We start from the raw sequence: 15077 nt of genomic DNA, 5'->3' as shown, positions 1-15077 counted from the left end.
AATCATTAATTACAAAAATAAGAAGGTATAAAATTGTGTTTCTTAGGTTTCAATAAGATAATTTATTCACACATTTTAACAATATACAATTTATCTGTTTACATGATATTTGCATAAGTTACAATGACGTCTAAATATCAGATTAGGATTTCTTTCAACGTAAACATGATATAATCTCTAACTAGAATTTATACAAATTCTTCTATTATATATTTATATAATATGTATACATCCGGATATCTTAATTTTACGGTGTGTACGCAAAAGCGTGCACAGAATACAGAATTGCCACAAATACGTTCTAAGTGCAATTGCAATTTTACAATTACGTACGAAAACCATCAACACCGATATAAAATATTATATAGATACCGACGAAGTTTGGATCGTACCAGTAAAAAATGCTTAATACTTAGGATCAATATGCACTCGCTATTACTCATGGTTCCTTTAGAAACCATCCATCTCGTTTAAAGAGATTTTCTTTTCTCTAATTTTCTAATTTAATTTCTCTAATTTTCTTTATACTATTTTAATATTTTACAAAACAATCTACACTCTTCCTCCCACATTTTTCTCTTGTTATCGTGTTTAATAATGTTTACACGTTATCAAAGTAAAACATGTGTATTTGAAGGAATAACAAATTTAGAAATTTTTTCGGAAATATACACGCATAGCGATATTGCCACGTTCGCGCAATTTAGCATCGTCAGTAATTGCGATCTTTAAAAATGTTGTTCCGTCTATCACAAAAATATTTTAAATGAATCTTAAAAATTAAATATGTGTTGGCAGTTAATAGGAATGACAACGTGGAAATATTATACAGAGCCACTGCAGTAGAGTGGTTCAAACAAAAACTTCTTTTCACCTCCCTTGCTTCATCGACGGACGAATCCTATTTAATCAACTATAAACATGAATATTGACAATGCTAAACAATTACCAACGATTTCATACTATTCGCTCGATCGATTTGCAAGAATTATCTTTCGGTTCCATTTCGAAACTGTTTTAATTTTCACTGTTTCTGTTCCCCAAATACTTTAAATCGTTGTTCACATCAATAATATCGCTTTATTTACGACTGTTCAGATTGGTACGCAGCATAAATCGTTCCAGCTTTTTTCTTTGCCAAATCTTTTGCCTTTTTAGCAGCGTCCTTTACTTTTTCCGCTCTACCCTGTAACGAATGTTGAAAATCTTCCGCGAGACTAGTCCTTGCCCCAGCTCCTTCATCGACCTGAAATAAAAAGAAAGAAACATGTAAATATAAATTTTTTCCTTTCGAAGCTTGGATTATGTACGTTGTTCTTACTAGATGAGCAAAACCCATTTGGGAAAGTGTCGGATTCATATACTGTGCTGTTTGTGGAAACATATGTGCTAGGACATAATTAAACCCGTTATACATCAGAGTACAATTCTTTTTAAATCTATCCAATCCAAATGCTTGAATAGCTCTACCAAATCCAAATACTTGACTGTCGATCCAAGCTGATCTTTTTGCAACTGTCCAATTAGGATTTTCTTCGCACACCTTATAAACAACTTTCTCCACAACAACCTGTGAAACAAGAAAAGCGTAATAAAAGATAATTTCCAAGTAATGGCAATACAACAGCTCCCACAAACTTGCTATACCAAATTACCATGACTTTAGTGTAACCTAAATTTCTTGTATATGTTGTTAAAGTTTTCGTTTTGGGGTCCACTGTGACCTCTTCGACAATTTTTACAACATTTTTACTAATAAATCTCTCTCCCCATTTTGGTACTCTGTTAGTTTTTGTCAGAAGTCGTCTGGTATGTAATATGCCATCTTCAACCTTCCTTGATACAGTATCTTCCGTAAGTACATGGGCGCTGAAAAAATAATTTGAATTGTACTATTTCTTCTAAATATTTATCAGTAAATAATAATATAGTTTTACGTATTTCACAAATGCATTTGGAGTTTGATACCTACCTATTAGGATTTGGATATCTTTGCCAAAATCCACGTGCTACTTGATCCCAATTAAATTGGAAAATTGTATTACTTTCATAATACTTCATTTTGTTGACCAGTATAATTTGTACTGTCTAAACAGAATTACAACATTCAAACAATTTCATTGCAAATTGCAAACTTATTCGTATGTCAACAATTCTTAATTTTAACTTGTTTCTTTTAATCCGAAACTGAACCAAATGAATACATATATGAATACACATATGAAAGCATATATGTATATAGGGAATTCTCTCCCTTTCAAAGAGGAGAAAAGAAGTATACAAAAGTATACAAAAAATCAATTTGTTTAGAAATAAACTTTTGTAGTTCCACAAATTAATATCACAACATTAACATAACGCGAAAAAAATATAATATCACAGTAATAGAAATAATATTTCTTGTAGATGAATAAGAAATTCGAGGTTTATGCAATAGTATTAAGCCATTATTAAGGACACATGCATGTGTTGTATATACTATATTACATATGAAGAGCATAAAATTTGTAAAAGTATTTAAAAACAAAAGAAGATAAATCTTTTATACACATGCATTAATATAATTTTATCAACTTAACACGAAAACGAATTAACTTTCATTAATTATCCGATCGAGCGAGAATGAAATTACATAACCCTTTCTGATATTTGAAAGCTTACTAAATAAAATTATTAAATTATCACTTGGATTTATTGACATTTGTAATAATTCCAAAATATCACGAAATTACAAATATGCACGATAATTAAAATTTGTCTAAAGGATTACAAGAGTGCCTATACCAGAAAGATTAATTCACTCCGAAAGAATATTTTGATTTGAAACTTGATTTGTTGTGAACGTACAGCGCTTTTTTCTCGAAGACTATATTGGTACTTGTTTAAAAGTCTAAGCTAACGCAAAATTCATAACATATTTATGTTACTTACATAGTTATTTTGTTAATAAATTACACTTTTTTCATATCCAATTGTCAGTTAAACGTTGTGTCATACTGAGTAACTCAGTAACTGGTAAACGACTTGTTCCGCCGTCGATATTATCGAACTGTGCCTTACCGTGTTCCAACATGTTTGTTCAAATTCACACACGTGCAAATGCATGCTTGCATATACACCAGGAGTCAGTATGGACAACTTAAAATAGACAAACGAACAAAGATAAACTGTTTGTTTAATTCCAGAAAACTTGGTCCACTGGAATTTCTATGAAAACACACGTATTTAAAGATAAATTATTCCATTTAAACACTCACTGTACGTAAAAAAATTTCAAAGAAAATGTTAAGCGATTGGTTATATACCATTTTTCAGTATGAAATGTGGTAAGACCGTAACAATTCAAAACATCAACGGATTATGTTTTTGTTTTGTTGTGCTGGTAAATTAAAAATCAATTAATTACTATTTTCATGTTGTTTACAAACAACCAAGAGTTACGAGATTAGGCCGATCATCGTTGATAGTTTAAAAAATAAAAAGTTTAAAAATGCCTATAAAGACAAAGCAAATAAAAGGGATATTAATACCCATGGAGGAACAAGTAAGAAAAATATAGCAGTTTTCTAACATTCCTATATTATTCAATTTTGTAAAGAGTAACAAAGTTTTAATGTGTTCCATATCTTAGGTAAATAAATTGAAAGAACTAATAAATGCCAACCCTGTTACTCCAAATGGTTCTATATCAGAAAGCTCGTCTCTCTTCGAACACTTGGAATGTTTGGGAGAAAAATTTGATACCTTGGTAAAAGGAGAAATTAGTGATTATGAAGAAATGGAATCAAAGATTATTAGTATTGTAGAAGAATTTTGTTCGCTAAAATATATGGATGAGTCTGTATGTCAAAGAACATTACACATGTTAGTTTATTGTCAATCATTATAAAAAAATTCCTTTTAGATTGAAAACATAGACAAAGAAATGGCAGTTCAAATTTTGTCCACTGTGTTAGATAAATTTAAATTAACTCTTGAAGGTCTAGAAAAATTAGAATGTTTGCCACTGAAACAAAGATTGACAGAATGCCTAGACTACATCAAGGAAATGGGTCAAGCCAATGAAATTGAACATTTTCAAAACATCAAGGTATAAAAGATACGGACACAAGACATTCTGTACTGTTTTCTGCAATTATCCTAATTGTATTATATTAAATTATATTATCAGGAATTAGGCACTTCCATTCTGGAATTGCTTGGACCATTACAAATATATAAAAAAAGCTTAGTGTGTCAGTTGTTAGCTGATAAGATCAAACTATATTTGTGTCAGTTGTGTGCAGCATTTAAACTGTTAGTACAATTAGTACAAGAACAACACCGGCTAAATGCACCAATCTATGTAATAAAATGTTTTATGATCTCTACATTTTAAAAGCACACACAAGCTTACTCTAATAGGATACTTATGCTTTTATTCGCATAGAATTGCAAGAAATATGTCTGTGAAAGACTCTGCTTTTGCTTGAAGATGATAATAGAAATATTGGATACATCAGATTCATTACCTGAGGATGAAGCATTTGAACAAAAAAATCATTTTGTTTATAGGTAATCTAACTAAATAATTTCAATTGTTTTTAAGGAAACAGCGCTTTATATCTCTTTCATCAATTTATTTTATATTTAGGATGGATTTGGTATTGGATATCTTGTCAGAGATTCCAAATAAATCACAAAAAGATCAAATATTGGAATGCAAAGACTTATGGCTTCGAATAGAAGATGTATTCTCGTGTGCGATGGCAATTGCACAGGTCTGCAAACCTTGCAATTTTAAAGCGATAACCGGAACGTGTCAGTCGATTATATCTGAATATGAAAATTTGAAGTTCCAATTAACGTCCGAATCATCTGATACAGCATTGAATAATTTGTTCATGAACAGTTTAAGCGACGCGCTTTATCGATTAGAGCGTAAAATTAATGTGTCGGTATTGAATCTTGTTATGGAAGTTTTCAGTGATCCCTTTCACGCTCTGAGAAAGCTTGTTACAATCTGTGGCAATTCATTAAGCGCTAAAAAGCGATCTAAGAACGATTTATCCAATGCTATAGAGGATTTCGATCAAATTATAGACAAATCCATGCAAATTGGATTATTTGCTATTGCCTCTTGCAAAGATAAAAATCGTAAGTCAAACTCTATTAATTAATACAAAATTCGCATCTGTGTCTTGTTAGTTATTCACCATTCTTTACGCTGTATTATCTAGGGATTAATCAAATACGAAACTGTTTGGCAAGTCTCGAATCTTTGGAAACAGAGTTGATTTCTGCCATTACTACTTTTTATTTGCATCCAGAGAGTAAAGAAATGCGAGAAAATGTAAAACTGTTAACTGGACAGTGGCAATTGGAAGTCAATAAGTTGCACGATGCGATTAATCTAATTATAGATTCGGGTGCTTACTGTCAGGTATTTTATGACAATGTCTATTCTATGCACATCAAAGATACATCTATACAAAATTTCCACGCCATTATCATTATTTTTAGGTAGTATTAGACGATCTTCAGGATCGTATTTCCGTAATGACAAATTGTCTCGACAATAGGAAGCCTGTTACTCAAGCGCAAGTACAAAGTATTGTACTTCGATCCTTGTCGCTCTCCCGCCAAATAAGTATCACCATAAACGATATTGGAAGCGACATTATTGAAAGGCAAACAATAATGATGATTAGAGAATTAAAAGCTGGTAAGTATTTATTATGAAATCGTTAATTTATATTTTGTTATATGTAAACCCGTAATCGATTTTTTTTTTTATTTTAAAGCAATATTCGAAGCTGATGCTGCCTCGAAAAGTCTGTTAGTGGATAACGCTACGGAACCACAGCAATTGCGAGTAATAAAAAGATGCGAATTAATTTTAAACGTAGTAAAACGATTACATCCCGCTTTAGTTGCTATTATGAATAATACAACATTGATGAATACAAGTTATGGAAAAAGCAGTAAGGGGCAAGGCGATACTATTCACGGTAGGTTATTCTATTTTTAATTACCAATTAATTGCACATAATATTTCGATATACGAATCTTTCCTTTCTTAGACGTGAGTAACAAATTGGCATCTACAATTTATGGATTATCTAATGATCATCATCATCAAAAACCTTTAGCCTATATAAGAACTCCTTATACAGGTAAGAATAGTATATTGTGTATCATTAATTCTTCTATATACTTCGTTACTCTTTATTCGGCACATCTTTCTAGTGAGCAGTTGCAAAACACCCTTATCTATACAAACTGCGAATAGTATTTCTAAAACACAATTGAATTTATCATGTTTGATTCCTTATATCAAGAAAGGGCGCGAGATGCGCACCGAACGTTCGGTCATGTATAAAACACCACGCAAAAATGACTCTGTTGATCAATCCTTGACCGACATTAGGTTAAAATCACGTAGTTTGACTAGTATCAGACAGCATCTGTTTAGCAGGGACAGTGTTAGTTTTCATGATGATATCTGTTTGTCTGAGGAAACTATGAATCTAACAGGTAACGTTAGTGAGCACAAAAATATTTCAGTTTTGAATTATTGCGTGTTATAATTTTAATTGACCACTAATTGTTGACATAATAAAACTTTCAGGTATATTAGAAAGATTTGTATTTTCCTGTACAAATCTGTGCACAACCTCGTCGAAATTTCATCACGTAGAAAAAACGCAACATGATACGATCGCTGAAAAATCAGATAAAAAGTCTGTTAGACGTTTAACAGAATCGTTGGTTGAATGCATCGAAACGCAATCTGAGATTACAACTGGTAAAATGGATCAATGTTCTACGATCGGCGGAGGCGACGGGCCATCAATTGTGGATATATCGGAAAGTTACGATGATACTCAACATCCGAATAAAAGTACAGAAATAACACAAGAACGACTATTTGGAGATTAAATGTTGCCGTTATGATTTATGTTGGTGAAGGAGAACATTGATCTTCATTGAATTTGGAGTTTCAGTACATCGATTAGAAAATATAAACGTTCGCTGTTGAAATATAATACCTTAAAGTGGTTTCTATTAAACACAACAACAATACCTTCAGAGCGAGGAAATAAAAAAGAATGAGAAAGGGGGGAGATAAAGAATAGAGATTTTACTTATATCTATGTTCTATTTCAATTTTTTCATGAATTTTAAGATTTGTAAAATTTTCATTAATAAAGGAATGTTTTTGAATTAGCCTCCCCTCCACTTTAACTTCGATTATATCAATCAACTTTTCGATTGTCAATCAATCGCGAACTGCGTGTATCGTATCGAATAAGTGTATGCGATATATCGTAACTCGCTATTCTCGTTTGTGAAACTAGTGTGTGTATTTGTTGAAAGCAAATCGAGATATTCACGTGACTCCCATTTACATCAGTAAATTGGTTGCTCGGTGGGTTCAGCCCATTTTTAAAAGACATAGAAAATTTATTTATTACAAAGAAAATGGGAGCGTCAATAATACCACTGTTACTTTTTACGGCATTATGGGCTGTAGTAGGAATTGTCTTACCAATCTTTGTTCCAAGAGGTGCTAATCGTGGGTACGTGTTTTATTATATGTTGTATTATTATAAAAATTCTAAATGTTTAAAAATTGTTTTTGTTAAAAACAAAAGTGAAGTACTAGATTGTTTAATAATAACCTAAGTCTTCTTTCCTTGCAGGATCCTTCAGGTTATGCTTATGTTGACAGCATTTACATGTTGGTTATTGTAAGTTAACAAATGTCAAATGAAGCATTTAACTGAATTTTTTTATTAAGTACCATGCAAATTATTATTTGTTCTTATAGCTGGTTATGTTGCTATATGGCTCAAATGAATCCTTTAATCGGACCAAAATTACCTAAAAATACGATTCTTATGATGGCACGAGAATGGGTAAACATGTTTTCCTATTACAATAATATCATTATACATGTACTTGCTATAAATTACACAGGACTAATAACCATAATTTTTTCTTGCATCAAATGTATTTGTTACAGAGCCACGTCCAATTTAATCAATAGTAGAATAATCATAGGAGGAAAATGCATTTATTATGGGTATATCAAACTGTTTCTAAAAGTTTGTATAATTAGTGAATTGTATAATTACTACAATGAAAGTGAAACAAATTAGGCTTTTGTGTATATCGGAAGTTTTAAAAATGTAAATCAAGTATTAAAGGAAACATTCTGATAAATTAAATTAATATATATATATATATATATTTTATGATAATTGTATATTTTCATTTAGTGTAAAACATTGTTTTAGTATAATCTCATACTGTGAAAAGGACGATGTATATTATGTAACAGAGATAATAATAATAATAACAGCGCAACAACAATAATAAAATAATTCATGTTCGAATGAAATTCGTTACATATTACTTGTTCATTATATGTGATTGTTTCATTTTATTTTTTTAACACGACCCTTGTCTCATCAAATTTTGTACTAATAAATAAGAGAATCGATATCCTACATAAAAATAAATTTGCATGTGTCTATAGATAAAAACCGCGCGCGCGCACGTAACAATGTCACGTTTGTGAATACGAAAGGTATGTAACTATATTACTTGTACATGCTCGGATGTGTGTAAGCGAGATATACATCTACATACATGTGAGTCGTGTTAAAGCAAAAGTGACAAGCAGTGACGTGATATCACTAAGAAAAACAATAATGGAGGCGTGTAATGTCGTTGAACGTGAAGTTGACAAGATTTTATTAAAATTTGGAGTGGTAAACGAACATGCAGAGACAGTACTGCAGGATCTAATAAATCATATCGAATCTTTAAAAAGAGAATTTACTCAAGGTAAACTGAAAGCTCTCTCGCTACTTACAATGTCATCGTTCGTTGACAATCTATGAACAAAAAAATAACATTTTCTAAAAATTGTGGTAGTAGAAAGTGAAAATAGGACAAGAAGATTTTAATTTTCCTATGTGAATATGTAGATCTCAAAAAATGTAACCTGAAAGATATTTATATTATCCATTTTCCTCTTATATTGTTCTATCTAGTTCTAACCTCTTTTATCGTAACGGTTATTTAGAACTTTCCTTTGTTCAAGATATCACTCGTTCGCTTACATTTTTGGATAATATTTCTACATAGTTTGAATTTACGAAGTATTGCACTCTAATCTCGTATTTATCATTAAACGTATATGATATCCCACTTAAAAGGATTGGATTTTTTGTTCACCAGCACCAGACAATCATGAATTAACCCCAGGACAAGTGCAAATATTAAAAGAGGCAATGAAAAAAGTTTGTGAAACTGTGCATCGTTTAACCACAGAACACAGAGAGTTACATGGTTCTGTTTCAAAAGTAGGAAAAGCAATCGATAGAAATTTCACTGCAGACTTTGCAAGTACTAGCAGAGAAGATGTTTTCTCAGGTCCAGAAAAATCGCATCTTTTAAATCAAGTTATTTGTCAGCATTTTTACCGTCATGGCATGTTGGATATTGCAGCAGAATTAGCAGCGGTAAGTCTATATAAATATCATATATACACATGTGTACACCATATAAATTTTTAACTATATACACAATGGATCTGTTGTTACAGGAAGCTGGAATTAAAACAGAAGAAGGTACAAAGGAGCCATTCACAGAATTAAATTATATATTGGATTGCTTAAAGCAAAGAAATTTGGAACCTGCGCTTGAATGGGCTAAAAGACATAGAGAAGCACTTCTAACACAAGTACGCACAACATCATCCATTGCCACTGCTCAGATAACACTATTTTGGTGCAAATATATCTGACATTAAACATTATTTGTAGAATTCGTCTCTTGAGTTTAAGCTTCATAGGTTACATTTTATAAGACTGATTCAACAAGGACCTAGCAAACAAACTGAAGCAATAAATTATGCTCGTCAAAATCTTACGCAATACGTCGGTCGACATGGAAAAGAGGTGCAGGCATTAATGGGCACGTTATTGTATTTACCAAATGGAATACAGTCCTCTCCTTACAGTCATTTGTTGGATCCTACTTTATGGCTAGATATTCACGATGTATTCACGAGAGAGGCTTGCACATTATTTGGTTTAAGCGTAGATAGTCCTCTTTCTGTGTGGTATGTTTCTTCATAGTTTCTGATATCGTAAAACGCGTAAAGATAAATGCATAAATGATAGGAAAATCTGGCAACGTTATGTTCTAGCATTAATGCTGGTTGTACTGCGTTACCAACGCTTTTGAATATTAAGCAAGTTATGCAACAAAGGCAAGTAAATACCGTTTGGAATGGAAAAGATGAATTACCTGTAAGTAACTGGATAAATAAATGGAAAACAAATATTGCATTATTTAACCGATACTTTCCTCCGCAGATTGAAATAGACCTCGGCAAAGACGGTCGTTATCATTCTGTTTTCGCGTGTCCAATTCTGAGACAACAAAGTACAGAGAATAATCCGCCAATGAAATTAGTCTGTGGACACGTTATTTCAAGAGATGCGTTAAATAAACTTACTAACGCAAACAAGTATGTATTTTAATAATAAGGCGAATGTTAAATTAAAAATTGAAACCACTTAGGAAAAACATAATAAAAGGCAAGAGGCATTAATAGAATATAAATAAAAATTGAATTTTATTTTCCAGATTGAAATGTCCATATTGTCCAGTAGAACAAAATCCAGAAGACGCTAGACTTATTTACTTTTAGATTACTGTGATACAATAATGTGAACGATCTATAACGCTTAAGTCAACGGGAAGGACATACATATACTTAGATCAAATCATTGTATGCCGCGAATTTGGTAATCGTTATTTTTTATTTGGCTTAGTACACTTATTTCCGATCTTGTCGTCAAAACGTGAAAATAATATATGAGCACATTTTACTATGGAAAAGTGCTGAATATTGAATATTTGGTAAATACTTTGGTGACGACAATCGACGCTGTTTTATTATTTTAGTGTCTTTTGAGAAGTAAATATCTCAACGTAATAACGTAATAAGTTGAAGTATGTTAATTGAATTGTAATTATTTGAGAATGAAATATAAATATAAGTAAATATGCAAACATATATATATATTTATATTTCATTTTCAAACAATTACAATTCAATTAACATATTATGTTGCACATCTTCACGTATACGCGAATACGATAATATGACTATAGTAGTATTAAGTAATATGTTTTTGTATATACTGCTGTTGAATGTTAATTATCAATTAAAGTTGTTTGTAATGATAGCTATCAATGAGAGATGATATGTGAGTTACATAAAAAGTCGATGTGTATTAACGCAACCATATTATAGTCTTTTCGTTTGTAACGTAGAATCTGATTCATCCGTCGAAAATTATTACATAGTCAGTCATCGATACGTGTTCTCTAACAAAATATTTTTCTACCCTGGATATCTAGAGAATAAATAAATTTAATATTGTGTATATATGTGTATGTATATTATATTATATGCACACATATAGATATATATATATCTCTATCATAATGTATTGAAATGTACAATGCACCATGACCAGAAAAAGATATTACCTAATCTAACACTCATAGAATATTCATGAAGTACTAATATTCTATTTTTAATTTTCCCAGACATGAACATATATATATGCAATGATTTTTCACGTTAAACACGTAAATGTTTATTTAAATACATATTATTGAACAACATACACATAAACATATCATGCGTTTCAACGACAAATAACGTCGAATAACACTCGATTCATTTGAAATAAGGTTGCCTCGTGTTTGTAGCGATCTTATGAGATAAAAATTCGAAATGTTTTGGAGCATCGCGTTCGGACATCGATATCGTTGAGCGAAAAACTGACGATTTTCAGAGTCGATTTGCGTGCGCGTTCTAATTCCCTTGCCATATAATATTCCCTTCGCAAATACATGCATTTTTACGTACTTCAAAAGTTCGGTACAACTTTACATAAGTACACACACACGTACGCACACACAATACAATTGCATCGCTTATCAAGAATAAAAAATACCTTTCTCCTTCTTGAGTCTCGCTGTTTTTCGACGACTACACAGACAGATTAAATCGGACCCATACACCAGCTGGTTAAATATTATATGCATATATGTATATACGTTACAATGACAGAGGACAAGAGGAAGGAAAATGTATTGGTAATTTATTGGCTTATGCCTGCACGCAATGCCCGTTGGAGATAGAATTATGCACACTTAGATATATGTGAGACATCTGTTGTTCGTTCTGGCTTCGTCTAAATTCAATGAAACCCACTTTCAACGACATTTAACAACCTGTCAAGCCCAAATGGATCAAGGACGCATTATTTATCAAAGAGAAGGTTTCATCAAACAACGATTAAAACGACCGTTTGTTTCCGCGATTTCGTGTGCCAAGAAACTTTCACGTTTCATGATATCGCTTATTGTCTGTTTGCAATAGCAGCAATCACTTTCAATTCATCCGACATGGAACGCTAAGACAAAATGTTGCAAAAGCGAGATAACATCAGATGAGTGTAATAATAGACCATAATTACTAGACTGTGGATTTTTATGTACTTATGCCAAATTTAAAGGTACAATAATGGACACAGTACATATAGCATATGAAGATATATAAAACATCGAAAGTAGGGCATTTGCTATGATATTTAGACAATAGAACCATTTAAGCTTGATTTTCTAACATGTACATATTCATAAAAATATGAATTTGCATAAATATCCGCAATCTAATAATTATACATCATGGTCGAAGTTCTATCGTACGCGACAGATCTTTCATGTTGGTTAAATCATAGTCTAGAAAAAGAAGAATATGGAAATGAAGAAGCTGGTAAATCGTTGTTGATTAATAATGAAGTTGACCCGTAAATGTTAACTACATTCTGTTATAATTGCTCCTTAAATACATACGTACGTTCTCTATATTTACAGAAATGTAAAGAATCCTTAACGAGAATATATGTTGCATTGTAACATTAATACAGATAATTTATAACGATATATCAATGCAAGGATGACAATTCGTACGTTTCTTTAACCTCTTTGGCTCGTTACACTCGGTTCTGGAAATCGTTCGAGATCTCGATCCACTTTTGTGAACACGATGCCCCTACTCTGTTACCTTTTCCTCTCGAGTACGCTCGGTCGTGGCAAACGTTCGCGATGAATTTGCAAATCGAATTGACTCGCGTTTCATATCGGGAGTAGGTCGGCGTTCGCGTGACAACGTAACGCAACCTCGAGAATTCACGGAATTCGCGGTGGAAAACTGTCTCTCTCTCTCTCTCTTGAATAGAATTCTATTCTATATATGCATATGTATTCCATATTATATTTCATCTCGTTGCAACCCTTCTGCTATATATATATATTATTATATGTATATTAACATAATACATACTTTTGTACAGGTTCGGCAACATCATGAATTCAAACGTTCTACAACACTACTACAGAGATATATAATATTTTTCTTATCGGAAAATATGTATCACGAAATTCAATCGTGATAACCTCGCACTCGAGATTCATCTAACATGCAACGACACGATCCGTATTTTTGTTAATTTCCATACGCATTCGCAGTAGCTTAGAATCCAAACGTATTTATAATCATATAACTTTTGTTCGTAACGACATTATGCATTTTCCACGAGCAAACAACAATTATACAATGATCAACTCTAGCATATTTTGTAGCGATATAAGTAAACGATATATACGTTCTATGATATTTTTCTATAGATATGTCCTACCTATAGCTAATATATTATACGCGCGCGTGTATGTATGGATTGTGTATTGTCTACATAGAATTATTAGAAGAAAGAACGTGTTATATACGAGTTTAGTTCCTACGTTTCTATATTTTAATTCGTTTGATACCTATCACAAACACGCACAACGGACAAAAAGGAATCGACTTGATCGTCGGAAAGCATTACACGCACAGAAAAAGGAAGCACAAACATTTTCTTGTTAGAGTTTTCCGCCGCGAACTCACATAAAGTTTATCGTGTAATTTGCAAATTCGTTGAACGCTGTTGACTCATCCTTCGATAATTATAGTTTCGTTTTGGTTTGAATATATTTCCTCCACGTCAGAGGAATATTTCTCTTTGGTTATTGGCGAATAATCTATCGTAGAGCACAACGAAAATACTCGTCAGCGGATCGATCTGACGAGTATCATGCATCGTGCGAAAGAACGTGTCGAAATTCGGTCTTTATCCTAACTCGTTAAACACAAACTCGCGAATCTCCAATCCTTAAGGCATTACATGCTTCGTAAGTATGCTTACGTAAAGGGTAATCAAACCACTTCTCATGGTCGATTCAATGCTAATTCACAATTCGATCGAATGTAATTTCGAGAACTCTTCATCCTGCCTGCTCGCCATTATCGCATGGTTTCCCTGCAGCCATTCAGGGAATCCAAAGCAGGCGGTTCTCCGAGTAAATAATTTTCTTCTTTCTTTAGGAAATTGATACTCTTTGAAACATCGACAATGACTCGAGCGGTTGAAATTTCACACAGTTTGCGTTTCACGACAGGACAACATCCCAATCTTGGGCATCGTGCGTTTAAGCTACACACGTGTTCGTTATATCGATGTATTTTTGCCTCGGTGCCTCGATCAATTCGACGTAAGTGTAATTTATCGACGTTAGCTACGTGTCATCGACGTATACGATTCTCTTGAACGCACACACTTATTCTTACGATCTAATGTTACGTGTATATACAGATTGCGCTAGACAAAGGGATACATAATAGTGTTTTACCTATCTAGATTTCTCGGAACGTTATTAACATAGAGATTTTCCGTATTACATTTAACTCGTTGTTCCATCTTCAAGAATGTAGAGAACGAAATGCACGCCGCTATCCTGTGTTCAGAAATATCCGTCCATTTACTGTTCCTCTTCCTCATTCTGGTACGTTACGTAGCGCACAGACGACTTTTCGCCAATTATCAACGACTAGAAGGTAATACATCATCAATACGACGATCGAACAAGCTTTCAATTACGAATTTTTGAACAAATAG

At 32.5% G+C, this 15077-nt stretch overlaps 5 protein-coding genes across 11 annotated transcripts in view; 3 read left to right on the top strand and 2 right to left on the bottom strand.

Moving 5' to 3' along the window:
- Positions 1–33: 33 nt before the first annotated feature.
- LOC126870748 (PRELI domain-containing protein 1, mitochondrial) lies at positions 34–3089 on the bottom strand. Of its 3 annotated transcripts, XM_050628780.1 has the most exons (5): positions 2932–3084; positions 1973–2088; positions 1656–1869; positions 1322–1570; positions 34–1246 (listed from the first exon to the last, which is right to left on the bottom strand). In XM_050628780.1, the coding sequence occupies exons 2-5, from the start codon at positions 2059–2061 to the stop codon at positions 1085–1087; spliced, it is 714 nt and encodes a 237-aa protein (XP_050484737.1). In that variant the 5' UTR covers positions 2062–2088; positions 2932–3084; the 3' UTR covers positions 34–1084. The 3 variants fall into 3 exon arrangements, with proteins under 3 accessions (XP_050484737.1, XP_050484735.1, XP_050484736.1); XM_050628778.1 differs by having other exon boundaries at positions 34–1570; positions 2932–3089; XM_050628779.1 differs by lacking the exon at positions 2932–3084 and adding an exon at positions 2785–2902 and having other exon boundaries at positions 34–1570.
- A 75-nt stretch (positions 3090–3164) lies between these two features.
- On the top strand, positions 3165–7209 carry LOC126870720 (uncharacterized). Its single transcript, XM_050628695.1, has 12 exons — positions 3165–3544; positions 3632–3841; positions 3905–4090; positions 4172–4345; positions 4430–4554; positions 4634–5136; positions 5220–5422; positions 5503–5704; positions 5784–5990; positions 6063–6155; positions 6229–6516; positions 6611–7209. Exons 1-12 carry the CDS (start codon positions 3491–3493, stop codon positions 6919–6921), a joined length of 2556 nt encoding a protein of 851 aa, XP_050484652.1. The 5' UTR covers positions 3165–3490; the 3' UTR covers positions 6922–7209.
- A 111-nt stretch (positions 7210–7320) lies between these two features.
- On the top strand, positions 7321–8413 carry LOC126870764 (V-type proton ATPase subunit e-like). Its single transcript, XM_050628804.1, has 4 exons — positions 7321–7562; positions 7686–7733; positions 7814–7901; positions 8009–8413. The coding sequence occupies exons 1-4, from the start codon at positions 7465–7467 to the stop codon at positions 8030–8032; spliced, it is 258 nt and encodes an 85-aa protein (XP_050484761.1). The 5' UTR covers positions 7321–7464; the 3' UTR covers positions 8033–8413.
- Positions 8414–8637: 224 nt separating this feature from the next.
- Positions 8638–11453, top strand: LOC126870740 (E3 ubiquitin-protein ligase RMND5A). The gene is made up of 7 exons (XM_050628762.1): positions 8638–8835; positions 9232–9515; positions 9599–9736; positions 9819–10117; positions 10205–10307; positions 10374–10528; positions 10648–11453. Exons 1-7 carry the CDS (start codon positions 8700–8702, stop codon positions 10709–10711), a joined length of 1179 nt encoding a protein of 392 aa, XP_050484719.1. The 5' UTR covers positions 8638–8699; the 3' UTR covers positions 10712–11453.
- LOC126870731 (synaptic vesicular amine transporter-like) overlaps positions 10618–15077 on the bottom strand; it is a 46864-nt gene continuing 42404 nt past the window's right edge. For all 5 annotated transcript variants that reach the window (XM_050628738.1, XM_050628744.1, XM_050628741.1 and 2 more), the window contains one exon: positions 10618–15009. In XM_050628738.1, coding sequence (XP_050484695.1) covers positions 14941–15009 — 69 coding nt within the window. In that variant the 3' untranslated portion in view covers positions 10618–14940. The remainder of the gene's footprint in view (positions 15010–15077) is intronic.

Source organism: Bombus huntii, chromosome 10, assembly GCF_024542735.1.
Source record: "Bombus huntii isolate Logan2020A chromosome 10, iyBomHunt1.1, whole genome shotgun sequence".
NCBI classification, from domain to species: domain Eukaryota; kingdom Metazoa; phylum Arthropoda; class Insecta; order Hymenoptera; family Apidae; genus Bombus; species Bombus huntii.
Note: the sequence above shows the minus strand (reverse complement) of the source record. Positions and strands in the feature narration are given on the sequence as shown.

Coding starts and splice junctions, on each gene's coding strand:
- LOC126870748 (XM_050628778.1), bottom strand. CDS start 2,061: ATGAAGTATTATGAAAGTAATACAATTTTCCAATTTAATTGGGATCAA. Junction 1,870..1,972: donor AGATATCCAAATCCTAATAG/GTAGGTATCAAA, acceptor TTATTTTTTCAG/CGCCCATGTACTTACGGAAG. Junction 1,571..1,655: donor TAGGTTACACTAAAGTCATG/GTAATTTGGTAT, acceptor CTTGTTTCACAG/GTTGTTGTGGAGAAAGTTGT.
- LOC126870720 (XM_050628695.1), top strand. CDS start 3,491: ATGCCTATAAAGACAAAGCAAATAAAAGGGATATTAATACCCATGGAG. Junction 3,842..3,904: donor TAAAATATATGGATGAGTCT/GTATGTCAAAGA, acceptor AATTCCTTTTAG/ATTGAAAACATAGACAAAGA. Junction 5,137..5,219: donor CTCTTGCAAAGATAAAAATC/GTAAGTCAAACT, acceptor TGTATTATCTAG/GGATTAATCAAATACGAAAC.
- LOC126870764 (XM_050628804.1), top strand. CDS start 7,465: ATGGGAGCGTCAATAATACCACTGTTACTTTTTACGGCATTATGGGCT. Junction 7,563..7,685: donor CCAAGAGGTGCTAATCGTGG/GTACGTGTTTTA, acceptor CTTTCCTTGCAG/GATCCTTCAGGTTATGCTTA. Junction 7,734..7,813: donor GCATTTACATGTTGGTTATT/GTAAGTTAACAA, acceptor TTGTTCTTATAG/CTGGTTATGTTGCTATATGG.
- LOC126870740 (XM_050628762.1), top strand. CDS start 8,700: ATGGAGGCGTGTAATGTCGTTGAACGTGAAGTTGACAAGATTTTATTA. Junction 10,118..10,204: donor GATAGTCCTCTTTCTGTGTG/GTATGTTTCTTC, acceptor GTTATGTTCTAG/CATTAATGCTGGTTGTACTG. Junction 10,529..10,647: donor AAACTTACTAACGCAAACAA/GTATGTATTTTA, acceptor TTTATTTTCCAG/ATTGAAATGTCCATATTGTC.